This window comes from Salmo salar, chromosome ssa09, assembly GCF_905237065.1.
Source record: "Salmo salar chromosome ssa09, Ssal_v3.1, whole genome shotgun sequence".
NCBI classification, from domain to species: Eukaryota; Metazoa; Chordata; class Actinopteri; order Salmoniformes; family Salmonidae; genus Salmo; species Salmo salar.
Genome location: NC_059450.1, coordinates 83,724,072 through 83,751,724, shown reverse-complemented (window position 1 = coordinate 83,751,724; position 27,653 = coordinate 83,724,072). Strand labels below are relative to the sequence as shown.

At 43.8% G+C, this 27,653-nt stretch overlaps 1 protein-coding gene across 4 annotated transcripts in view; it reads right to left on the bottom strand.

The window, feature by feature from the left end:
- LOC106612116 (PH and SEC7 domain-containing protein 2) overlaps positions 1-27,653 on the bottom strand; it is a 60,660-nt gene that overhangs the window by 22,746 nt on the left and 10,261 nt on the right. For all 4 annotated transcript variants that reach the window (XR_001330232.2, XR_001330233.2, XM_045724118.1 and 1 more), the window contains exons 2-3: positions 20,232-20,937; positions 19,297-20,076 (exon numbers count right to left, since the gene is read on the bottom strand). Coding sequence is in view for 2 of the 4 variants with exons in the window: in XM_045724118.1 (XP_045580074.1) it covers positions 19,297-20,076; positions 20,232-20,854 (1,403 nt within the window). In the remaining 2 variants the exon portion in view is untranslated. The remainder of the gene's footprint in view (positions 1-19,296; positions 20,077-20,231; positions 20,938-27,653) is intronic.

Sequence of the window (27,653 nt, the reverse complement as noted above, 5' to 3'; positions counted from 1 at the left end):
CCAGGTTTAAGTCTGGGCTCTGGCTGTGCCACTCAAGGACATTCAGAGACTTGTCCCGAAGCCACTCCTGCGTGGATTTTGCTGTGTGCTTAGGTTTGTTGTCCTGTTGGAAGGTGAACCGTAACCCCAGTCTGTGTTCCTGAGCACTCCGGAGCAGATTTTCATCAATGATCTCTCTGTACCTTGCTCCGTTCATCTTTCCCTTGATCCTGACTAGTCTCCCAGCCCCTGCCACTGAAAAACATCCCCACAACATGCTGCTGCTACCACTATGCTTCCCCGTAGGGATGGTATTGGCCAGGTGATGAGCGGTGCCTGGTTTCCTCCAGATGTGACGCTTGGCATTCAGGCCAAAGATTTCAATCTTGGTTTGATCAGACCAGAGAATGTTGTTTATCATGGTCTTAGAGTGCTTTACGTACCTTTTTGGCAAACTCCAAGCGGGCTGTCATGTGCCTTTTACTGAGGAGTGGCTTCCGTCTTGCCTATCTACCACAACGGCCTATAGCTTGGTTTTTGCTCTGACATGCACTGTCAACTGTGGGACCTTATATAGACAGGTGTGTGCCTTTCCAAATCATATGCAATCAATTGAATTTACCACAGATGGACTTCAATCAAGTTGTAGAAACATCTCAAGGACGATCAATGGAAACACAATGTACCTGAGCTCAATTTTGAGTTTCATAGCAAAGGGTCTGAATAATTATGTAAATAAGGTATTTCAGTTTTTCAGTATTTCAACATTTCTAACGACCTGTTTCGCTTTGTCATTTTGGGGTATTGTGGTGTCATTATGGGTATTGTGATGTCATTATGGGGTATTGTGATCTCATTATGGGGTATTATGTGTAGATTGATGAGGAAAACGATTAATTGAATCAATTTTAGAATATTTCTGTAACGTAACAAAATATGGAAAAAGGGAAGGGGTTTGAATACTTTCTGAATGCACTGTATTTGGCCCTAGTGTTGTGTATTGTGTTGCCAACCATCTCTGACTCACCCTCCAAAAGCAGAAGAAGACGTGGACTGGTGGCGTTGCGATTGGTATAGATAACTGGCACACACACACACACACACACACACACACACACACACACACACACACACACACACACACACACACACACACACACACACACACACACACACACACACACACACACACACACACAGTGGCCGATATGAATCATCTACTCTGACACATCAATACATACTCCCTCTGTTTTTAAATTCCTCCTTCCCCTTTCTAATCTTGAGGAATCGTGCAGACAAAAATAAAGTGACAAGGGGAGGACAAACAGACAAAGGAGGAGAGAGAGGGAAGTGGGGGATAGAGAGACCGATAAGGTAGGACAAAGAGAAGAGACTAGGCACCTGGGTCCCTTATCTAGACTAGACCTTATAGACAGCCACTGAAAGCTCGACAGCCATGATGTGACAGGACCACAATAGGCCCTGATCACTAAGCTAGCAGGAAACAGGATGTTGTCATCAACATTGTGATGCAAGTCACTGACAAGGATTCTAGTGAAGAAAGTGTTTATATAAGGCAGACGGGTCTCACAGAGATTCAGCCCCCCAGCTCTATCTGACTTCTCAAATGGCCACCACATTCTAACATTTCACTGACATCAGCATTCCTTTCTAGCAGGCATCATAGGCCCGTGAACTCAATCATGACGTCAAACGATTGCAACGCAACCTCCAAAAGGAATACTTTGGAGTCTGGGTTGAACGTTTATGACATATTTATGAGCTCTCACTCCAAATGTAAAATATACTCCTGCAACCTCTAGAAGAACACCATAGGAACAGTAACAATTGGATACAATAGTCTTCGACTGTTTTGTCCTAGTTGAGGATCAATGACGTTGGGTCTGGAGAAAAATATACGCAATAAATGTCCTCTCAGTCAATGGCATTGAGTGATACAGTCGATGTACGTATAACGTGTCAAAAAATACAAAGGCAGCTAAAAATGTAGGTAAATAAATCCAGTGAAATTATCTGGTGTGATTTAAGTATCTCCCAACCAGGTCACCCGTGATACAAGTCAAGGCTGCATATTCGAATCCAGGTATAGAAAAATGTTTTTTTAGATTTTTGTTTTATGCCTATCCCAAACCTGAACCATTACCTTAACCAATGCCTAACCTTAAGATTTCGGAGTTAATGCCTTAACCTAAAATCTGACTACTAAATGGACTGGACAATTGTTTTTGGAGAGATTGAGAGCTTTTCAGTGATAACCACCATTAATATTAGCAACACAGATGCGCAGCACAGTTCTGTTCAGCAGTGGGAAGGACGCACCACACCCAGCACACACAGCCTACATCAGCTGGTGAGCTGAGGGGGAGCAAGCGATGAGTGTGGGCAGACAGGCTCTGCTCTGGCTCCGATTATACACATCGCACTCTATTTTTTGCTTCCCCGTAGCTAACCAGTCACCTGCATTCTAGTTAGCGACCCTTTGCCTGGTTATTATTTATTTTTTATTTCACCTTTATTTAACCAGGTAGGACAGTTGAGAACAAGTTCTCATTTACAACTGCAACCTGGCCAAGATAAAGCAAAGCAGTGCGACAAAAACAACAACACAGAGTTACACATAAGAAAAGAAAAATAGAAACATCTATGTATACAGTGTGTGCAAATGTAGAAGAGTAGGGAGGTAGGCAATAAATAGGCCCTAGCGGCAAAAATAATAAAAATGTAGCATTAATAACTGGAGTGATAGATGTGCAGATGATGAATGTGCAAGTAGAGATACTGGGGTGCAAAAGCGCAAGAGGGTAAGTAATAATATGGGGATGAGGTAGTCGGGTGTGCTATTTAGAGATTGTCTGTGTACAGGTACAGTGATCGGTAAGCTGCTCAGACAGCTGATGCTTAAAGTTAGTGAGGGAGATATAAGACTCCAGCTTCAGAGATTTTTGCAATTCGTTCCAGTCACTGGCAGCAGAGAACTGGAAGGAAAGGCGGCCAAAGGAAGCGTTGGTTTTGGATATGACCAGTGCAATATACCTGCTGGAGCATGTGCTACGGGTGGGTGTTGCTATGGTGATCAGTGAGCTGAGATAAGGCGGGGCTTTACCTAGCAAAGACTTATAGATGACCTGTAACCAGTGGGTTTGGCGACGGATATGTAGTGAGGGCCAGCCAACCTTGAGCATACAGGTCGCAGTGGTGGGTAGTATATGAGGCTTTGGTGATAAAACGGATGGCACTGTGATAGACTACATCCAGTTTGCTGAGTAGAGTGTAGGGGGCTATTTTGTAAATGACATCGCCGAAGTCGAGGATCGGTAGGATAGTCAGTTTTACGAGGGTATGTTTGGCGGCATGAGTGAAGGAGACTTTGTTGCGAAATAGGAAGCCGATTCTAGATTTCATTTTGGATTCGAGATGCTTTTTCTTAGGGATCAGGCTCCTTTTTCTCAATTTCCAGCTGAATGACATGCCCAAAGCAAACTGCCTGTAGCTCAGGCCCTGAAGCCAGGATATGCATATTATTGGTACCATTGGAACGTAAACACTTTGAAGTTTGTAGAAATGTTAAAATAAAGTAGGAGAATATAACACAATAGATATGTTAGGAGAAAATCCAAAGAAAAAACAACCAGAATTTGTTTTTTGAGAGACCATCCTCTTAGAAATGCAAAAAAGCTCATATTGTAAAATATTTCCCTGGATACAATTCCTTTGGCTTCCACAGGGTGTCAATAGTCTATATTCAAAGTTTCATGCTTGTAACTTCATGTACCAGTTGTCTTCAGAAATGGACCAAGGCGCAGCGGGAATGTGAATACTCTTACTTTTAATCAATCAGAGTAAAGCATCCACAGGAAAACCAATAATAACCAAGACAGCAACAGTTTTGCATGCTATCAAACGCAGTGCAAAAACAACTACCCACAACCCCAAAGAAAAACACACTCCTATATAGGACTCCCAATCAAAGGCAACTCAACACACCTGCCTTCAATTGGGAGTCCCAATCACCAACACAACCATTCACACACACAAAACCCCTGCCACATCCTGACCAAAACTAACACCATTACGCCCTCTGCTGGACGTGACACTTCAAAAAACAAATAAGAAATACGAGTTTTTGTTTGAGGACACTGTCTTGAAAAGTTGCTTAAGGGAGTGCTGAGATGTTGGCCAGGGTAGAGGGGTAGCTAGGTGGAAAACATGGCCTGCCGTGGAAAAATGCTTATTGAGATTATCGATTATCATAGCTTTATCGCTGGTGACAGTGTTTCCTATCCTCAGTGCAGTGGGCAGCTGGGAGGAGGTGCTCTTATTCTGCATGGACTTTACAGTGTCCCAAAACTTTTTGGAATTAGTGCTACAGGAAGCACATTTCTGTTTGAAAAAGCAAGCCTTTGCTTTCCTAACTGACTGAGTATATTGGTTCCTGACTTCCCTGAAAAGTTGCATATTGCGGGGGCTATTCGATGCTAATGCAGAATGCCACGGGATGCTTTTGTGCTGGTCAAGGGCAGTCAAGTTTGGGGTGAACCAAGGGCTATATCTGTTCTTAGTTCTACATTTTTTGAATAAGGCATGCTTGTTTAAGATGGAGAGGAAAGCACTTTTGAAGCGCAACCAGGCATCTTCTACTGATGGAATGAGATCAGTATCCTTCCAGGATACCCGGGCCAGGTCGATTAGAAAGGCCTGCCCGCTGAAGTGTTTTAGGGTGTGTTGGACAGTGACGAGGGGTGGTCGTTTGACCGTGGACCCAGTACGCACGCAGGCAATGAGGCAGTGATCGCTGAGATCCTGGATTTAGGATTTAGGGTTGTACCTGGTAGGTTCCTTGATGGTTTGTGTGAGATTGAGGGCATCTAGCTTAGATTGTAGGACGGCCGGGGTGTTAAGCATGTTCCAGTTTAGGTCACCTAACAGTACAAACTCTGAAGATAGATGGGGGGTGATCAATTTCCATATGGTGTCCAGGGCACAACTGGGGGCCGAGGGAGGTCTATAAGAAGTGGCAATGGTGAGAGACTTGTTTCTGGAAAGGTGGATTTTTAAAAGTAGAAGCTCGAATTGTTTGGGCACAGACCTGGATAGTATGACAGAACTCTGCAGGCTATCTCTGCAATAGATTGCAACTCCGCCCCCTTTGGCAGTTCTATCTTGTTGGAAAATGTTATATTTAGGGATGGAAATTTCAGGATTTTTGGTGGCCTTCCTAAGCCAGGATTCAGACACGGCTAGGACATCCGGGTTGGTGGAGTGTGCTAATGAGAGCGCCTGGGGAATTGGAGTGATGCTGGGGGCTGCAGGGCCTGGGTTAACCTCTACATCACCAGAGGAACAAAGGAGGAGTAGGATAAGAGTACGGCTAAAGGCTAAAAGAACTGGTTGTCTAGTGCGTTCGGAACAGAGAGTAAAAGGAGCAGGTTTCTGGGTGCGGAAGAATAGATTCAAGGCATAATGTACAGACAAGGTTATGTTAGGATGTGAGTACAGTGGAGGTAAGCCTAGGCATTGAGTGACGATGAGAGAGGTTTTGTCTCTAGAGGCACCATTTAAGCCAGGTGCAGTCACCGCATGTGTGGGGGGTGGAGCATAAGGGCTAGCTAAGGCATATTGAGCAGGGCTGGAGGCTCTACACTGAAATAAGAGAAAAATTACTAACCAAAACAGTAATAGACAAGGCATATTGACATTAGGGAGAGGCATGTTTAGCCGAGTGATCATAGGGTCCAGTGAGTAGCTAGGCAAGCTGGAGGTACGGCGATTCAGATAGCTAGCAGGTCGGGGCTAGCAGCAGGGCCTCAGGAGGACGTCGCAACGGGAGAGTCTGTTGAAACCCCCTCGGACGGTTACGTCGGCAGACCAGTTGTGATGGATCGGCGGCAGCAAAGGGCACAGGCCAATTGGCAGAAGAGGTATTGAAGCCCAGGAATTATCTGATGGAATTCTTCAGCTAGCCGGGAGAAGGGTCTAACTCGAGGCTATCTCCAGGCTAACTGTTGCTTGCTTTGGGACAGAAACACCCTCAGACGGTTACGTCGGTAGACCAGTTGTGATGGATCGGTGGTGCTCCGTGTCTGCAGTAAAGGGTCCAGGCCAATTGGCAAAAGAGGTAATTGAAGCCCAGGGATTGCTTGATGGAATCTCTTCGGCTAGCCAGGAGATGGGCCTAGTTCGAGGTTAGCTCCAGGCTAACTGGTGCTTGCTTTGGGACAGAGACGTTAGACACGAATAGCCACTCGGATAGCAGCTAGCTAGCTGCGATGATCCGGAGTAAAGGGTTCAGAGCTTGCGGTAGGAATCCGGAGATGTGGTAGAGAAAAGCAATCCGATATGCTCTGGGTGGATATTGCGCTGTGCAGGCTGGCAGGAGCTGCCCGGGCTGAGGCTGGCAGTCCACGTTAACGGTGATGACCGCTAGCAGTGGCTAACTGACTACTAGCTAGTTAGCTGGCTAGCTTCTGAAGGGGGTTCCAGTTCAAAAGTGTAAAAATAGCAGATCCATATCACATTGGGTGAGGCGGGATGCAGGAGAGTATGTTCAGTCCATAGATGGAACATGAGATAAAAAAATAATACAAATATATACTAAGAAAAACGATATATACAAGGGACGGGACAAGACAATCAAAGCAGACATCCCCACTGCTATGCCATCTTGGATCAGAAGAGGTTAATAAGCATCTCACTGGGCAATTATTATTTTTTTGTGCATTAGCAAGCTGCATTTTACATTGAAATCAAATCAAATTTAATTGGTCGCATACACATATTTAGCAGGTGTAGTGAAATGCTTGTATTCCTAGCTCCAACAGTGCAGTAATATCTAACAATACACAGCAATACACACAAATCAGTATAAATATACATATACCTGTCCATAATGTCTATACATCCCATTATGGACAGTATGTGGATAGAATATATAGTATATCTGAAGAATACGTAGGCTAGAATAGTATATGTACAGCAATCCAGCGTCTTTGTCCTCGGTTCTTTCTCCCTCTCCGGTGGCTTCTACCTCGGGTTCAGATCTTCAGATCTTCACCAGACCGTGAGGCTGCCTGAGAGACCAGCCCATTCAACATCACCAGCTGTCATCATCGGCAACTCTATGGTGAGAAACATCTCGGTCCCCAAGGCAAAAACCCTGTGCTACCCAGGAGCAAGAGTACAGGACATAACAAGGCTGCTTCCAACTGTTCTACCACAGATGCCGGGAGCTGACACTGTTGTAGTCCATGTGGGGTCAAACGACATCAGGAGAGCTAGCTAGGAACATTTGAAAATTGATTTTAAAGAACTGATTTTAGCATTAAAAGACTCCAAAAAAACAGCCAATAATTTTAGGTCCAGTACCATCGTTGGGCCGCGGGTATGAAAGATTCAGCAGACTGCTGGCATTACACATTTGGCTAAAAGACTACTGTAGCTCGGCTGTAGTCATTTTTATTGATAACTTTGACACCTTCTGGAAACAGAAGGTACTCTACAGGAATGACGGAGTCCATCCAAATCATCTTGGCTCCTGGACTCTGTCCACGCATTTCAAGGCAGCGTTGAAACAATGACTGGTCAATGATCCAAGACCAGCTCAGTTAATCCCTACCGTTGTGAAAATGAGTCATCATAATGCTGCATCAAATGTACATGATCTTAGGGGCATTGGCAAACACAATGTAAGTAATTTAATGTATGTACCCCTAATTGCACCGAATACATCTGTTTATCCTACAGCTATTGTAAGCAGTAATCATGAGCCTATAAACCAGAGTTACACTGTTGGCAATGAGGCGGTGTGCAATAGTAATAAGACCACTTTATGCAGCTCACCTCTCAGCTCCAATGTAAATAACATGAGTAAGTCTACCTCTGATAAGCTTCCCTGTAAAGCATTAAAAACAATCAAGCAACCCAGAAAAGTGCTAAAAATAGCCCATATTAACATATGTAGCCTAAGAAACAAGGTCCATGAAGTCAATAACTTGCTTGTAACAGATGACATTCATATTCTGACTATCTCTGAAATTCACTTAGATAATACCTTTGATGATACAGTGGTAGCAATACATGGTTATAACATCTACCGAAAAGACAGAAATGCCAACGGAGGCGGTGTTGTGGTCTATATTCAGAACGACATTCCTGTAAAGCTTAGAGACGATCTAATGTTAAATACTGTTGAAGTAATATGGCTACAGGTTCATCTGCCTCACTTAAAGCCCATTCTTCTGGGAAGCTGCTATAGACCACCAAGTGCTAACAGTCAGTACCTGGATAATATGTGTGAAATGCTTAATAATGTATGTGATATCAACAGAGAAGTATATTTTCTGGGTGATTTTAAATATTGACTGGCTATCATCAAGCTGCCCACTCAGGAAAAAAAACGTCAAACTGTAACCAGTGCCTGCAACCTGGTTCAGGTTATCAGTCAACCTACCAGGGTAGTTACAAACAGCACAGGAATTAAATCATTAACATCTATTGATCACATCTTTACTAATGCTGCAGATATTTGCTTTAAAGCAGTATCCAAATCCATAGGATGTAGTGATCACAATATAATAGCCATATCTAGGAAAACCAAAGTTCCAAAGGCTGGCCCTATTATAGTGTATAAGAGGCCATACAAGAAGTTTTGTAGTGATTCATATGTTAATGAATATTTTAATATTTGCTGGTCTGTGGTGTGTAATGAGGAGCAACCAGACACTACACTCGACACATTTATGAAACTACTTATTCCAGTTACTAATAAGCACACACCCATTAAGAAAATGACTGTAAAAACTGTTACATCCCCTTGGATTGATGAGGAATTGAAAAATGATATGGTTGAGAGGGATGAGGCAAAGGATATGGGAATTAAATCTGGCAGCCCAACTGATTGGCAAAGAAAAAGAAACTGAACTATGAAACAAAGATAAATTATATAAATCATGATAGTAAAAAGCTTTGGGGCACCTTAAATGAAAATTTGGGGAAAAAAGCCAACTCGGCTCCTTCATTCATTGAATCAAATGGCTCATTCATCACAAAGCCCACTGATATTGCAAACTATTTAATTACTTTTTCAATGGCAAGATAAGCAAACTTATGGATGACATGCCAGCAACAAACGCTGACACTACACATCCAAGTATTTCGGACCAAATTATGAAAGACAAGAATTGTACTTTAGAATTCTGTAAAGTTAGTGTGGAAGAGGTGAAAAAATTATTGTTGTCTATCAACAATGACAAGCCACCGGGCTCTGACAATCTGGATGGAAAATTACTGAGTATAATAGCAGACGATATTGACACTCCTATTTGAAACATCTTCAATTTAAGCCTACTGGAGAGTGTGTGCCCTCAGGCCTGGAGGGAAGCTAAAGTCATTCCGCTACCCAAGAATAGTAAAGCCCCCTTTACTGGCTCAAATACTTCTAGAAAAAATGGTGTTTGACCAGATACAGTGCTATTTCACAGTAAACTTTATTGACTACAGAATTTCAGCATGCTTATAGAGAAGGACACTCAACAAGCACAGCGCTTACACAAATGTCTGATGATTGGCTGAGAGAAATTGATGATAAAATTATTGTGGGGGCTGTCTTGTTAGACTTCAGTGCAGCTTTTGACATTATCGATCATAGTCTGCTGCTGGAAAAAAGTATGTGTTATGGCTTTAACCCCATGCTATAATGTGGATAAAGAGTTACTTGTCTAACAGAACACAAAGGGTGTTCTTTAATGGAAGCCTCTCAAATATAATCCAGTTAGAATCAGGAATTCCCCAGGGTAGCTGTTTAGGCCCCTTGCTTTTTTCAATCTTTACTAATGACATGCCACTGGCTTTCAGTAAGGTCAGTGTGTCTATGTATGCGGATGACTCAACACTATACACGTCAGCTACTACAGTGACTGACATGACTGCAACACTCAACAAAGAGCTGCAGTTAGTTTCAGAGTGGGTGGCAAGGAATAAGTTAGCCCTAAATATTTCTAAAACTAAAAGCATTGTTTTTGGAACAAAACACTCATTAAACCCTAAACCTCAACTAAATATTGTAATAAATAATGTGGAAATTGAGCAAGTTGAAATGACTAAACTGCTTTGAGTAACACTAGATTGTAAACTGTCATGGTCAAAACAAATTGATAAACAGTAGTAGCTAAGATGGGAAGAAATATGTCCATAATAAAGCGATGCTCTGCCTTCTTAACAACATTATCAACAAGGCAGGTCATACAGGCCCTAGTTTTGTCGCACCTTGACTACTGTTCAGTCGTGTGGTCAGGTGCCACAAAAAAGGACTTAGAAAAATTGCAATTGGCTCAGAACAGGGCAGCATGGCTGGCCCTTATATGTACACAGAGAGCTAATATTGATAATATGCACGTCAATCTCTCCTGGCTGAAAGTGGACGAGAGATTGACTTCATCACTACTTTTATTTATGAGAGGTATTGACATGTTGAATGCACCGAGCTGTCTTTCTAAACTACTAGCACACAGCTCGGAAACCCATGCATACCCCACAATACATGCCACAAGAGGTCTCTTCACAGTCCCCAAGTCCAGAACAGACTATGGCAGGCACACAGTACTACATAGAGCCATGACTACATGGAACTCTATTCCACATCAAGTAACTGACACAAGCAGTAAAATTATATTTAAAAAACAGATTAAAAAAACACCTTATGGAGCAGCGGGGACTGTGAAGCAACACAAACATTGGCACAGACACACGCGCACGCGCACACACACACACACACACACACACACACACACACACACACACACACACACACACACACACACACACACACACACACACACACACACACATACGCACTATACATTCACATGGATTTAGTACTGTAGATATGTGGAAGTGGTGGAGTAGGGGCCAGAGGGCACACAGTGTGTTGTGAAATCTGTGAACGTATTGTAATGTTTTTAAAATTGTATAAACTGCCTTCATTTTGCTGGACCCCAGGAAGAGTAGCTGTTTCTTTGGCAGCAGCTAATGGGGATCCATAATACATATCAATACAAATCGGGGCGGTAGGTAGCCTAGTGGTTAGAGCGTTGGACTTGTAACCGAAAGGTTGCAAGATTGAATCCCCGAGCTGACAAGATAAAATATCTGTCGTTCTGCCCCTGAACACGGCAGTTAACCCACTGTTCCTAGGCTGTCATTGAAAATAAGAATTTGTTCTTAACTGACTTGCCTAGTTAAATTGTAATATATATATTTTTTTTAAATAGTTGAATAGGATGGAATTGACTAGAATACAGTATATACATATGAAATGGGCAAAACAGTATGTGAACTTTATTAAAGCGACCAGTGTTGCATTATTAAAGTGCAGCGGTCTAAGGCACTGCCTCTCAGTGCTAGAGGCGTCACTACAGACCCTGGTTTGATCCCGGGCTGTATCACAAATGGCTGTGATCTGGAGTCCCATAGGGCGGCGCAAGAATTGGCCCAGCGTCGTCCGGGTTAGCGGAGGGTTTGGGCGGAGTAGGCCATCATTGTAACTAAGAATTTGTTCTTAACTGACTTGTCCATTTAAATAAAGGTTTATAAAATATCTTTATTTTGAGTTAATGTGGACTCAGACTAGTACTCCAACTCTCTCTCTCTCTCTCTCTCTCTCTCTCTCTCTCTCTCTCTCTCTCTCTCTCTCTCTCTCTCTCTCTGCACTGTGTGTCTGTTTTGTATGTAATGTGTAATAATATAGGCTGAATTACTTTTGGTAGGCTGAATTACTGTGGGTAGGACAAGGCTATGCATGTTTGTGTACATGGAAGTCAGGGATTTATGTTTACTATAGGTTAATGAGGCTGTACAAATGTGAACGCGGAAGGAGGAAAGTTTTGGAACGTTTTGAAAGTCTATTGAAAAAGTTTGGTTACTAGCTACCTTTTGTTTGGATCTCGCGACGTGGTTGGCATCAGTTGCTGGGACCTCTACTATCTGTCTAATTATCCTGCTGATCAAGGCCGGAGCTGAGGAGCTGTTTGGCGTAGCAGTTAACCTAGCTGCTAGCTAGATGCCTATCAAGCTAGCAGGGTTTTCTTAAGGGCTGGAACGCAGCCCGCGGCGCGGTTAGCCATTGTGACTGGGACAGCGGATTGTCCCGGGCTTGTGGCTATCTAGATCCCTGTTGTTTGTTGTTTTCAATCTTCCTTGTGACCTGCCCTGTCTGGAATGGCGAGGAGTAACAGCACAACCTAAGCTGTTACCGTACAAAGACCAAAGCCGGCGGGAGTACCGTTGAGGATCGTGGTGTCTCTCTATCACAGGTGAGGATCTTTTAAACAATCAAAAAGAAAATAGCTTCAAGTGTTTTGTCCAAATACGGGTGGAGTCAACAAATAAAATAATGGTCGACCTGACCACAGAGGTCCAGGACCTGAAGAACAGTTTGCAGTTCTCCCAGGGTCAGCTCGATGATTTTAAATAAGAGAAAGGCAAGTTGACAGCAATCTGTAAGTCTTTGAGAGAGGACATCAGTTCTGTATGTGAATCCATGATAACAATGACAGAGAAATCAGATTATCTCAAGGGACAATCAAGGCGGTACAACATGGTTGTGGATGGAATTGCAGAATCTCCACATGAGACCTGGACGGAGTATGAGGTCAAAGTGAGGGAAATGATCTAGGAGAAACTGAAGATGGACCACAGGAAGATTGAGGTGGAGCGCACCCACAGGACTGGAAAATACAGCACCGGCCCAGGTGACAGGCCCAGGCTGATAGTGGTCAAATTACTGAGGTTCAAGAACAAGGTAGCTGTTCTGGAAAGAGCCAAGAACTTGAGGGAAGTAATATCCTGAAGCTGTGCACCAGAACAGGAAAGAACTCACCCCAGCCATGAAAGCTGCCAGAGTGCGTGGGGACATTGCTTAAATTTGCTATGACAGGCTCATTGTCCACCCTCCCTTCCAAATGCCTGGAAGGGATGAGAGAGCCAAGCCTATGGGTTTATATCTTCAACCCCGCAGCACACACCAACTGATTAATGGGCTAATGAATGTATATTTTTTTGTATCTTGCTTTGTTTGCTCTTTTCCATAGTAGTTATATCTCTGATAAGCTAACCAGGAAAGGGTTGAAAATAGCCCATATTAATATATGTAGCCTTAGAAATAATGTTAATGAAATCAATAACTTGCTATCATCAGATAACATTCATATATTAGCCATTTCTGAGATTCACTTAGATAATGAATTTGATGATACAGCAGTAGCAATACAAGGATATAACATCTATAGAAGAGACAGAAATGCTTATGGGGCTCCCGAGTGGCCCAGCGTCGTCCGGGTTTGGCTGGGGTAGGCCATCATTGTAAATAAGAATTTGTTCTTAACTGACTTGCCTAGTTAAATAAAGGTAAAATAAAACTACACAAATTATGGGGGAGGTGTTGCTGTATATATTCGGAGCCATATCCCTGTAATGTTTAGAGAAGATCTCATGTCAAGTGTTACTGAAGTGTTGTGGTTGCAGGTTCACCTGGCACATTTTAATAGGTCACCAAGTGCTAATAGTCAGTATCTAAATAATATGTGTGAAATGCTTGATAGTGTATGTGATGTAAACAAAGAGGTCTACTTTTTTGGGGACCTGAATATTGACTGGTTTTCATCAAGCTGTCTGCTCAAGAGGAAGCTTCTCACTGTAAGCAGTGCCTGTAATCTGGTTCAGGTTATTAATCAACCTACCAGGGTGTTTACAAACACTACAGGAACAAGATCATCCACATGTATTAATAACATTTTTACTAATACTGTAGAACGTTGTTCTAAAGCTCTATCCATACCCATTGGATGCCGTGATCACAATATAGTGGCTATATCCAGGAAAGCCAAAGTTCCAAAAGCTGGGCCTAAAATAGTGTATAAGAGATCATACAAAATATTTTGCTGTGACTCTTATGTGAATGATGTAAAAAATATTTGTTGGTCTGATGTGATTAATAAGGAGCATCCAGACGGTGCACTTCACTAATTTGAAGTCACTGAAACCCTTAACAAAGAGTTGCAGTCTGTTTTGGAATGGGTGACCAGTAATAAACTGGTCCTGAACATCTCTAAAACTAAGAGCATTGTATTTGGTACAAATCATTCCCTAAGTTCTAGACCTCAGCTGAATCTGGTAATGAATGGTGTGGCTGTTGAACAAGTTGAGGAGACTAAATCAAATCAAATTTCAAATCAAATCAAATCAAATTTATTTTTATATAGCCCTTCGTACATCAGCTGATATTCTCAAAGTGCTGTACAGAAACCCAGCCTAAAACCCCAAACAGCAAGCAAAGCATGTGAAAGAAGCACGGTGGCTAGGAAAAACTCCCTAGGAAAAACTCCCTAGAAAGGCCAAAAACCTAGGAAGAAACCTAGAGAGGAACCAGGCTATGAGGGGTGGCCAGTCCTCTTCTGGCTGTGCAGGGTGGATATTATAATGACTTGGTGTTACCTTAGATTGTAAACTGTCATGGTCAAAACATATATTCAGCGGTTGTAAAGATGGGGAGAGGTCTGTCCATAATAAATAGATGCTCTACTTTTTTGACACCACAAAGCAAGTCCTGCAGGCTCTAGTTTGATCTTATCTTGATTATTGTCCAGTCATATGGTCAAGTGCTGCAAAGAAAGACCTAGTTAAGCTGCAGCTGGCCCAGAACAGAGCGGCACGTCTTGCTCTTCATTGTAATCAGAGGGATAATATGAATACCATTGTAAGCCAGTCTCTCTTGGCTAAGAGTTGAGGAAAGACTGACTGCGTCACTTCTTGTTTTTAAAAGAAACATTAATGTGTTAGAAATTCCAAATTGTTTGCATAGTCAACTTACACACATTTACCCCACCAGACATGCCACCAGGGGTCTTTTCACAGACCCCAGGTCCAGAACAAATTCAAGCAAACATACAGTATTATACAGAGCCATGGAACTCCAAAAAACAAATACAAAATGCAAAAAACACCTCACGGCACAACGCCTCTCCCCCATGTGACCTCCTTGTGTGTATGTACTGTACTGTATGTGTAACTGATAGAAGCACACACACACACACTACATGTGAATGTTTTTAAATGTATGTAAATTGTAAAGTCTTTTGTCTGTCATGTATTTTTCGTTTCGTGTCGGACCCCAGTAGGACTAGCTGTTGACATTGGCATCGGCTAATGTGGATCCTAATAAATTAAATCAAAATGTAATTTTTACAATAACTAGACTAAATCATTATTCAAATGACAAAAATGTGACAATGATATCTTAGTCAAAATGACTAAGACTAGACTAAATCTAAAAAAGGTGTGTGTGTATGTGTGTGCGTGTGTGTGTTCATGGCATATTGCTGCTGGAACATGAGTGGATTATCTAAAGAGAATTTCAGCAGCAGAGAGAAGAACTCTCCCAAGAGCTTTATTACTTTAGAGTGACACCCACAAGGACAGGGCCTGTCTCTCTGGTGTGTGTGTGTGTGTGTGTGTGTGTGTGTGTGTGTGTGTGTGTGTGTGTGTGTGTGTGTGTGTGTGTGTGTGTGTGTGTGTGTGTGTGTGTGTGTGTGTGTGTGTGTGTGTGTGTCTGTTTGCATCCTTGCGTCTCTCTGTGTCTGTGCAGCACATTACATGAAGCAGAGTAATCTTCAATGAGGAGCAGCTCCTCTGATATAGAGGTTGTGACTTTCATCTTGTCTGTTTACAGCCTCACATCTCTGTATCCTGCTCACAGGGGAGAGAGGCCCAGGCTGTCCAAAATGGTACACTATTCCCTTTATAGTGCACTACTTTTGACTAGGGCCCATAGGACTGTGGTCAAAAGCAGTCCACTATAAAGGGAATAGGGTGCCATTTGGGACGCATTCCCAGTCTTACAGCATGATCAATGGGCACAATACCATCTCCAACTCCATCACCTGCCTAGCATCTCTCTCTGACAGAAACATCATTCAACCAGCAATGATCTGGATACCTACCGTAAAGCTATTCAGAAACAGATCTAGCTAGGTAGCACCAGCTGGCTTTCTAAGCTGTAATACTAGGACCACATGTGTGTCCTCATGTTCATATTGAGAGTGGCTGAGGATTTCAGGTCGCTGGTCTTCTAGTCATGTGGCTTTAGTACAGCCATATAGCTATATGGATTATAGCTAAGCTTCAACTATACTGGCCCACTGCTGTAGAGAGAGAACCAGAACCAATTCAATGTTCTCATGGAGACTGACTGATAGGCTGTCTGTAACAAGGAACCAGACCCACTGACTGACTGACTGACTGACTGACTGACTGACTGACTGACTGACTGACTGACTGACTGACTGACTGACTGACTGAGTAGCTTACTAACTGACTGACTGACTGACTGACTGACTGACTGACTGACTGACTGACTGACTGACTGACTGAGTAGCTTACTAACTGACTGACTGACTGACTGAGTAGCTTACTAAATGACTGACTGGCTGACCAAGTAGCTTACTAACTGACTGACTGAGTGGTTTACTGACTGGCTGACTGGATAACTGATTTACTGATTGGGTGGCTGACTGACTGACTGGCTGACTGGATAACTGTTTGACTGATTGGGTGGCTGACTGGGTGGCTGACTGACTGGATGGCTGACTGATGAACTGTCTGACTGGTTGGTTGACTGACTGACTGGCTGAATGGGCGGCTGACTGACTGACTGACTAACTGGCTGGCTAACTGACTGACTAACTGGCTGACTGGTTGGCTGACTGACTGACTGGCTGACTGACTGAGTGGCTGACTGACTGACTGACTGACTGGTTGACTGACTGTGTGGCTGACTGACTGACTGGCCGACTGACTGGGTCGATGAGTGCTCTTCCTCTCTTCTTTTTTGCGGCTGCTGGTTCCTGCTGAGATACAGACTAGTTTCCCACAATATTCTCAGCAAAGATGTTAGCATTGTGGCTACCAGCTGGATTTGGGAGAGGTGGGAAACAGAGAGGGAGGGAAGGAAGGGCAGAAGTTAAGGATAAAAGGAGGAGTAGAGAAAATTAGGGGGAGAGGGAGGGAAGGGAAGGGGAGAAGTGAGAAGAGGAGAAGGAGGGGTAGAGACAAGAGAGAGAAGATGCGATGGGACATGGGAGGGAGAAAGAGAGAGGGAGCACCAGAGTAGAGATCTGACAGTAAAAGAGAACAGACGTTGTGCATCATCCTCTGTTTGACAGAACGATGCAAACAAAAAGATCATTCCTGGTACTCTACCCATCCTCAAAGAGAGCTGCATGAGCACAGAGAGAGACTCCAAATATGATAAGAACTTCATCTATGAAGCATTTTTTTTCATGCATTACGCTCAAATTGACTTCCCTACACCTGTATCCACTCCAGATTGAAAAGTGGCTGGTAAGTCTGGCATGATCTAGAAGCATGTGTTCTCCCCTCTCTCCCGCTGGGCAGAGGAAGGCCAAAGACGATGATGTCACTGCCAAAACAATGTCTCATTCAGCCAGGGGCTGACGGGCAGGAAGCAGGCTCTCGCTTAAACGATAACATCTGCAGAAATACAGAGAGCGAGAGAGAGAGAGCTGCTATCTATCAGAACTATTAGAAATGTACTGAGCATGTATAAGTCCCTAGTGCAGAGAAGAGCTAATGTATTTTGGAGTTGGAACACATGCCAGCTTCACTCATTCTGGAATCCATCCTGGAATTCAGAATGATCTCTAATGCCATCAGTTCTAGAATTCACCACAGCCTTTAGAATGTTGTGTGTCACACATTCTAAAAGGAGGCACTTAGCTCCATGATATCCTGCACTGATTCAGAAGTGGAACACCAAGTGATCAGCAGAACATTATCCCAGCAGTGATCTCTGACAATCTGATAGGATTTGAAACATTAGACCCAGAGACTGTGGTCCTGTTGGGATAGTAGAATGGCTCCTGACCTGTGGCCAGGTCTCATGCTCCCATGTGTTTCACATTACCACTCTATATGGGAGAACATAGCTATGTGATAATGGACCTGGTTTACATTTTTTGGCATGAACTCAGACACAGGTATTGCAATGTATATAAACTAGATGCTAGCATGCTTTCTCTAGGACAGGGGTGGGCAACTCCTCCAGGGCCTGACTGGTGGCACACTTTTTCTCCATCCCTAGCAAACACAGCTGATTAATCAAATTGTATTCTAAACTGAAGAAAGTCAGGTGTGTTAGCTGGGGCTGGGGCACCAATCAAGCCCTGGAGGACTGGAATTACCCAGCCTGCTCTAGGAATTGATTCCATTCAGGATTCTGTGTAGGTTGAATGTGGTGGTCATAATCTCAGCTCCATGGCATAGACCCCCATCTCCTGCAGCCTTGGACCTGTAGCACAAGCCCAGCCAGACCAGACCCCCCTGCTAATGAACCTCAGCCGGCCTGGCCATATCACTCATGCCCCCTGCTGGATGTGAGCTTCACTAGACATGCTTTAGTAGTGGATAGGCCAGAGACTTATCTTGAATGATATCTGAGTACTGCACTTTGATTCACCTAAATCAACCTAGCTTAAATTGATAGCCAACCAGCCACAACATGTGACAACCTACTACTGACCCACTCAACATATCCCTAACCCTAGTCATAACCCTAACTGTAACCCTAAACCTAACCCTAGTCATAACCCTAACTGTAACCCTAAACCTAACCCTAGTCATAACCTTAACTGTAACCCTAAACCTAACCCTAGTCATAACCCTAACTGTAACCCTAAACCTAACCCTAGTCATAACCCTAACTGTAACCCTAAACCTAACCCTAGTCATAACCCTAACTGTAACCCTAAACCTAACCCTAGTCATAACCCTAACTGTAACCCAAAACCTAACCCTTGTCATAACCCTAACTGTAACCCTAAAGCCTAACCCTGGTCATAACCCTAACTGTAACCCTAAACCTAACCCTAGTCATAACCCTAACTGTAACCCTAAACCTAACCCTAGTCATAACCCTAACTGTAACCCTAAACCTAACCCTAGTCATAACCCTAACTGTAACCCTAAACCTAATCCTAGTCATAACCCTAACTGTAACCCTAAACCTAACCCTAGTCATAACCCTAACTGTAACCCTAAACCTAACCCTAGTCATAACCCTAACTGTAACCCTAAACCTAACCCTAGTCATAACCCTAACTGTAACCCTAAACCTAACCCTAGCTTCAAGTCCACACCCCGGCTCAACTCTAACCGTAGCTATTAATCTAACTCTAACTCACTCAACCCACCATAATTCCCCACCCCTTTGCCCCTGCCTTGCCATCTTACCTCATAGAGTTGGGTATGGCTCCAGAACCCTCCGCTCCCCCCTGGGTGTTCATGTGAAACCCATTTGGGATGGCCCATCGGCCAGGCTGGCTCAGGACAAACTCCGACCTGGTCCCGGTGATGGTGGTCCGCAGTGGGCTTCCTCCAGATCCAAGCCCACGGCCTGCAGCACTCTCCCCAGCCTCAGGCTCTCCTTGCTGGGCCTCGGGTCCAGCCTCGCTTCCCTCCTGCTCCATGACAGTGGCTAGTTCCAGCTCCAGAGGCTCAGGGCTCTGGAGAAAGGACCTCTGCTGGATGAGGGGGGTGAGCGGAGCCTCGAAGCTGACACAGCTGTCTGTCTCGTCTGTGAGTGACAGGACATCCAGGGAGTCTAGACTACTGTAGCACGTCCCCCCACGAAGAAGCGCAGACTCAACAATACGCTCAAACGTCGAGCTGAAGCCATCCTTGTTGTCCATCCCGCTCTTCTCCCTCTCTCCCTCCCCGTCTTCCTCATCTTCCTCTTCCTCCCCCTCTATGGCGACAACATGCTCCACGATGCGTTCAAACACAGAGCTGAAACTGTCCTGGTTCTCCCTTCCCTCCCCTTCCTCCTCCTCCTCTTCCTCCACCTCTGTGTCCGCCAGCTCTACGGAACACTCGAAGGTGGAGCTGAATGTGTCCAGGTGTTCATGGATGACCTCCACTAAGCCGCCTCCTTCTCTTTCATCTTCATCATCTTCATCATCCTCCTCTTCATGCCCTTTGATTCCATTCTCAGGTCCTATCCCATTGTCCATCCTGTATGGAAACATAGAGTATAATCGGAATAAAACGTTAAATTAAATAGCTACACACTCATCTCAGTCTGTTGAAGGATGTTCTATAAATGATCCCACCTATACATTCATTCATGACCACACTAGTCAAGGACTGCTCATGTCTGTTGTACTGACCTGACTATGTCCAGAGACTGTGGTGGGTCTGGTAAGTCCTGGTCCTGGTCCTGGTCTTCTTCCTGATCCTCAGGTGGTGGTGGTGGAGGTAACTCCTCCTCACCCTCCTCCACCACCTCTTCCTCCTCACAGCCAGGCTCGCAGGCTGGTTCTGACTCCTCTGTGGCCTCTGTGTTCATGTTATCCCCCTCCATCTCCACCTCCTCCTCCCTTTCTTCCCTCTCCTTCTCTCTCTCTAGCTCTCCGTCTGGCTGACCATCCCCTGCATCTATCCTCTCATCCCCCACTCCATCTTCTTCATCACTTGTCTCTGCCATACTCTCTCTCTCTTCATGCACCTCTCCTTCTCCCTGCATCACTTGTTCCACTCCCTCGCCTACCTCGTCACCCTCTCCCTTTCCACTTTCCTCACCTTCTCTTTCTCTGTGTACTTCCCTTTGTACCATAACACTTTCCTCCCCTTCCTTCTCATTGGTCCCCTCTATCCCCTCCACCTCCAGACCTTGCCCCTCCAGCCCTTGGTTTGTGGCTGGCTTCTCTGCAGGGTGGGCTGGCGTTTCCCCTTGGCTGTCTGGGGATGTAGGGGGTTCAGCCTGAGGGTGTCCCTGCCCCTCCTGGGTCATGGTGCCTAGGTGTGTGGGGGAGTCCTCTGGAGCCGGGGCGGAGACAGAGAGCTCTGGATCCAGGACTAGGGAGGACTGACCGTCTGGCGGAGAAAGAGAGAGAGGAGAGAAAGGAAGCACAGGTGAAAAAGAGAAGAAAATAAACTAGAATAAAAAGGAGAGCAAGTAGGGGGGAGGGGAAGGGTTGCTGTCTGATACAGTCATTTCATTATTATTAGCCTTAATTGTAATACGGTGGTCACCTTGGAAAGGAACTCCCAGTATTTGTGCATGTGTGTGGGTGTGTGTATGTGTGTACGTGCTTGTCTCAATGTCTGTGTGTGTGTCTAGAATGATATCTCCTCTAAAGAACAGTTCAAAAGAAGGGGAAAACGAGGGGCACAAGAAGGAGAGCGAGAGAGAAAACCAGCAAAGGAAGATCATTTTAAAGCCCCTTCAGATCCATGTCAAAAGGATACATCTGACAGTCCTCTTTTCTCCAGAGCAGCAGGCCTTTAATCCACACAGCAGCTCCTCTACTCCTCCTCACATCTCACATCACATCTCACATTCACTGCTTCATTTCTTCTCTTTTCACAGCTGAATGGCTAACACAAAGCACTCCGGTTAAGTGCCCTGCTCTGGGGTTCAGATGCTGAATGCCCACTGGGGATTTAAACCTGCAACCTTATGGACACCAGGCACCAGTTTCTATTGGAACATCAGCTGGAGATGGGCAGTGAGTCTCACTCTTCATTGGTCTAGGTTGTGTTTCATTAGGCTGGTAGCAGCACCAGCATAAGATAATGTGGCTAATGTATTATCGGACTGTAATAATGTGATTTTGGTATTTTATTTTAGCAGTCAGTGTTCCTGTTATTGTTTGGCTGTAATGTAATTGGGTACTGTACAGAGAACAAGGCTTTTGGAACAAAGAACTCTTCCTGAAATTATAGTCAATTTTGGAGGAGCCGCCATTCCATCTTCCCATTTATTGTTTTCCCTACTTTTATGTAGCCACAATAATAAAGACAGAGTCTCTGTGCAATGACCTCGCATTGTCTGCTGATTCATCAGCATTAATAGACCGGCGGATAACCTACGGCCTTACATTAGTAGGTGTAAGCATATTTGAGGTACGTGTTGGAGTCGGTTATGATTTGCTTACAACTATGTCTCCAACCTCCCAACCCTATGGACCAGGTTGAACCTCCCAACCCTATGGACCAGGCTGAACCTCCCAACCCTATGGACCAGGTTGAACCTCCCAACCCTATGGACCAGGCTGAACCTCCCAACCCTATGGACCAGGTTGAACCTCCCAACCCTATGGACCAGGTTGAACCTCCCAACCCTATGGACCAGGTTGAACCTCCCAACCCTATGGACCAGGTTGAACCTCCCAACCCTATGGACCAGGTTGAACCTCCCAACCCTATGGACCAGGCTGAACCTCCCAACCCTATGGACCAGGTTGAACCTCCCAACCCTATGGACCAGGTTGAACCTCCCAACCCTATGGACCAGGCTGAACCTCCCAACCCTATGGACCAGGTTGAACCTCCCAACCCTATGGACCAGGTTGAACCTCCCAACCCTATGGACCAGGTTGAACCTCCCAACCCTATGGACCAGGTTGAACCTCCCAACCCTATGGACCAGGTTGAACCTCCCAACCCTATGGACCAGGTTGAACCTCCCAACCCTATGGACCAGGTTGAACCTCCCAACCCTATGGACCAGGTTGAACGTCCCAACCCTATGGACCAGGTTGAACCTCCCAACCCTATGGACCAGGTTGAACCTCCCAACCCTATGGACCAGGTTGAACCTCCCAACCCTATGGACCAGGTTGAACCTCCCAACCCTATGGACCAGGTTGAACGTCCCAACCCTATGGACCAGGTTGAACCTCCCAACCCTATGGACCAGGCTGAAGTAAAGAGCAGACTAAAATGAATGACATAACCACATGAAGCAGATACAACAAGTGACATGCCGAGTCAGACACATTTATTTCGACAGTATTATCACACCCACATGCCTAGTCCCACATTACCACACTCCAACGCACACAACCAAAACACCCAAACACACGAATAGACAGCCAAATACAATCAAACACTTATATAATCAAACATCAAAGCTATGGATGTTCTGCCTCTATTTCTCACATGCACACACACCTGCGCTCTCGGTTATGTTGTTGACAGTGTTGTTGGGTGTGACTCGCCTAAACAGGAGGACAGCTATGTAGAGCAGCAGTAAGAGCCCCACTGCTCAGGAGCTGGCAGATGTGTTCCTGTACCCGATGCCCATACCCCACCTCACATTGTTATGCACTGTGTGTGTGTGTGTGTGTGTGTGTGTGTGTGTGTGTGTGTGTGTGTGTGTGTGTGTGTGTGTGTGTGTGTGTGTGTGTGTGTGTGTGTGTGTGTGTGTGTGTGTGTGTGTGTGTGTGTGTGTGAGAACTACTACTGAGAACTACTACTGATAATTACTACTAAGAACTACTACTGAGAACTACTACTGAGAACTATCACTGATATTACTACTGAGAACAACTACTGAGAACTACCACTAAGAATTACTACAGAGAACTACTACTGAGAATTACTACAGAGAACTACTACTGAGAATTACTACAGAGAACTACTACTGAGACTTACGACTGATAACTACTACTGACAACTACTACTGAGAACTACTACTGAGAATTACTACTGAGAACTACCACTGAGAATGACAAGTTATTCAACAGGCACAATGTTATATATACAGGAAGCATGTTATATACACAGTTAGCATGTTATATCTACAGGCAGCATGTTGTACCTACAGGCAGCATGTTGTACCTACAGGCAGCATGTTGTACCTACAGGCAGCATGTTATATCTACAGGCAGCATGTTGTACCTACAGGCACCATGTTGTACCTACAGGCAGCATGTTATATCTACAGGCAGCATGTTGTACCTACAGGCACCATGTTGTACCTACAGGCAGCATGTTATATCTACAGGCAGCATGTTGTACCTACAGGCACCATGTTGTACCTACAGGCAGCATGTTATATCTACAGGCAGCATGTTGTACCTACAGGCACCATGTTGTACCTACAGGCAGCATGTTATATCTACAGGCAGCATGTTGTACCTACAGGCACCATGTTGTACCTACAGGCAGCATGTTATATCTACAGGCAGCATGTTGTACCTAAAGGCAGGATATTATATTTACTGGCAGCATGTTGTACAGTGAGGGAAAAAAGTATTTGATCCCCTGCTGATTTTGTACGTTTTCCCACTGACAAAGAAATGATCCGTCTATAATTTTAATGGTAGGTTTATTTGAACAGTGAGAGACAGAATAACAAAAAAAAATCCAGAAAAACGCATGTAAAAAATGTTATAAATTGATTTGCATTTCAATGAGGGAAATAAGTATTTGACCCCCTCTCAATCAGAAAGATTTCTGGCTCCCAGGTGTTTTTTACACAGATAACGAGCTGAGATTAGGAGCACACTCTTAAAGGGAGTGCTCCTAATCTCAGTTTGTTACCTGTATAAAAGACACCTGTCCACAGAAGCAATCAATCAATCAGATTCCAAACTCTCCACCATGGCCAAGACCAAAGAGCTCTCCAAGGATGTCAGGGACAAGATTGTAGACCTACACAAGGCTGGAATAGGCTATAAGACCATCACCAAGCAGCTTGGTGAGAAGGTGACCACAGTTGGTGCGATTATTCGCAAATGGAAGAAACACAACTACTACTGAGAACTATTACTGAGAACTACTACTGAGAATTTCTACTGAGAATTACCACTGAGAATTACTACTGAGAACTACTACTGATAATTACTACTGAGAATTACTACTGAGAATTACTACTGAGAATTAGAACTGAGAACTACTACTGAGAACTACTACTGAGAATTACTACTGAGAACTACTACTGAGAATTACTACTGAGAATTAGTACTGAGAACTACTACTGAGAACTACTACTGAGAACTACTACTGAAAATTACTACTGAGAACTACTACTGAGAATTACTACTGAGAATTACTACTGAGAACTACTACTGAGAATTACTACTGAGAATTTCTACTGAGAATTACCACTGAGAATTACTACTGAGAACTACTACTGATAATTACTACTGAGAATTACTACTGAGAATTACTACTGAGAATTAGAACTGAGAACTACTACTGAGAACTACTACTGAGAATTACTACTGAGAACTACTACTGAGAATTACTACTGAGAATTAGTACTGAGAACTACTACTGAGAACTACTACTGAGAACTACTACTGAGAATTACTACTGAGAACTACTACTGAGAATTACTACTGAGAATTACTACTGAGAACTACTACTGAGAATTACTACAGAGAACTACTACTGAGAATTACGACAGAGAACTACTACTGAGAACTACTACTGAGAACTACTACTGAGAACTACTACTGAGAATTACTACTGAGAACTACTACTGAGAATTACTACTGAGAAGTACTACTGAGAACTACTACTGAGAACTACTACTGAGAACTACTACTGAGAACTACCACTGAGAATTACTACAGAGAACTACTACTGAGAATTACTACAGAGAACTACTACTGAGAATTACAACAGTGAACTACTACTGAGAACTACTACTGAGAACAACTACTGAGAACTACTACTGAGAACTACCACTGATACTACCACTGAGAACTACCACTGAGAACTACCACTGAGAACTACTACTGAGAATTACTACTGAGAATTACTACAGAGAACTACTACTGAGAATTACTACAGAGAACTACTACTGAGAATTACGACAGAGAACTACTACTGACAACTACTACTGAGAATTACTACTGAGAACTACTACTGAGAACTACCACTGATACTACCACTGAGAACTACCACTGAGAACTACCACTGAGAACTACTACTGAGAATTACTACTGAGAACTACTACTGACAACTACTACTGATAATTACTACTGAGAACTACTACTGAGAACTACCACTGATACTACCACTGAGAACTACCACTGAGAACTACTACTGAGAATTACTACTGAGAACTACCACTGAGAATTACTACTGAGAATGACAAGTTATTCAACAGGCACCATGTTTTATCTACAGGCAACATGTTGTATCTAAGGGCAGCATGTTGGATCTAGAAGCAGCATGTTGTACCTACAGGCAGCATGTTATATTTACAGGCAGAACATTTTATCTACAGGCAGCAAGTTATATCAACTGGCAGCATGTTGTATCTACAGATATCATGCTGTACCTACAGGCAGCATGCTATATCTACAGGCAGAACATTGTATCTACAGGCATCATGTTATATCTACAGGCATCATGTTATATATACAGGCAGCATGTTATATATACAGGCAGCATGTTATATATACAGGCAGAACATTGCATCAACATGCAGCGTGTTTTATCTACAGGCAGCATGTTGTATTTACAGGTAGCATGTTGTATCTATAGGCAGAACATTGTATCTACAGGCATCATCTTATATCTACAGGCGTCATGTGATATCTACAGGCAGCATGTTATATCTACAGGCAGCATGTTAAATATACAGGCAGCATGTTGTATGTACAAGCATCATGTTATATATTCCGGCAGCATGTTATATATAGAGCAACATGTTATATATACAGCAGCATGATATATATACAGGCACAATGTTATATATACAGGAAGCATGTTATATACACAGTTAGCAAGTTATATCTACAGGCAGCATGTTGTGTCTACAGGCAGCATGTTATATCTACAGGCAGCATGTTGTGTCTACAGGCAGCATGTTGTGTCTACAGGCAGCATGTTGTGTCTATAGGCAGCATGTTATATCTACAGGCAGCATGTTGTGTCTACAGGCAGCACGTTGTGTCTACAGGCAGCATGTTATATCTACAGGCAGCATGATAATCTACAGGCAGCATGTTGTGTCTACAGGCAGCATGTTGTGTCTACAGGCAGCATGTTATATCTACAGGCAGCATGTTGTGTCTACAGGCAGCATGTTGTATCTACAGGCAGCATGTTATATCTACAGGCAGCATGATATTTCTAAAGGCAGCATGTTGTACCTACAGGCAGCATGTTATATCTACAGGCAGCATGTTGTACCTACAGGCACCATGTTGTACCTACAGGCAGCATGTTATATCTACAGGCAGCATGTTGTACCTAAAGGCAGCATATTATATTTACTGGCAGCATGTTGTACAGTGAGGGGAAAAAGTGTTTGATCCCCTGCTGATGTTGTACGTTTGCCCACTGACAAAGAAATGATCAGTCTATAATTTTAATGGTAGGTTTATTTGAACAGTGAGAGACAGAATAACAACAACAAAATCCAGAAAAACACATGTCAAAAATGTTATAAATTGATTTGCATTTTAATGAGGGAAATAAGTATTTGACCCCCTCTCAATCAGAAAGATTTCTGGCTCCCAGGTGTCTTTTATACAGATAACGAGCTGAGATTAGGAGCACACTCTTAAAGGGAGTGCTCCTAATCTCAGCTTGTTACCTGTATAAAAGCCACCTGTCCACAGAAGCAATCAATCAGATTCCAAACTTTCCACCATGGCCAAGACCAAAGAGCTCTCCAAGGATGTCAGGAACAAGATTGTAGACCTACACAAGGCTGGAATGGGCTACAAGACCATCGCCAAGCAGCTTGGTGAGAAGGTGACAACAGTTGGTGCGATTATTCACAAATGGAAGAAACACAAAAGAACTGTCAATGTCGCTCGGCCTGGGGCTCCATGCAAGAT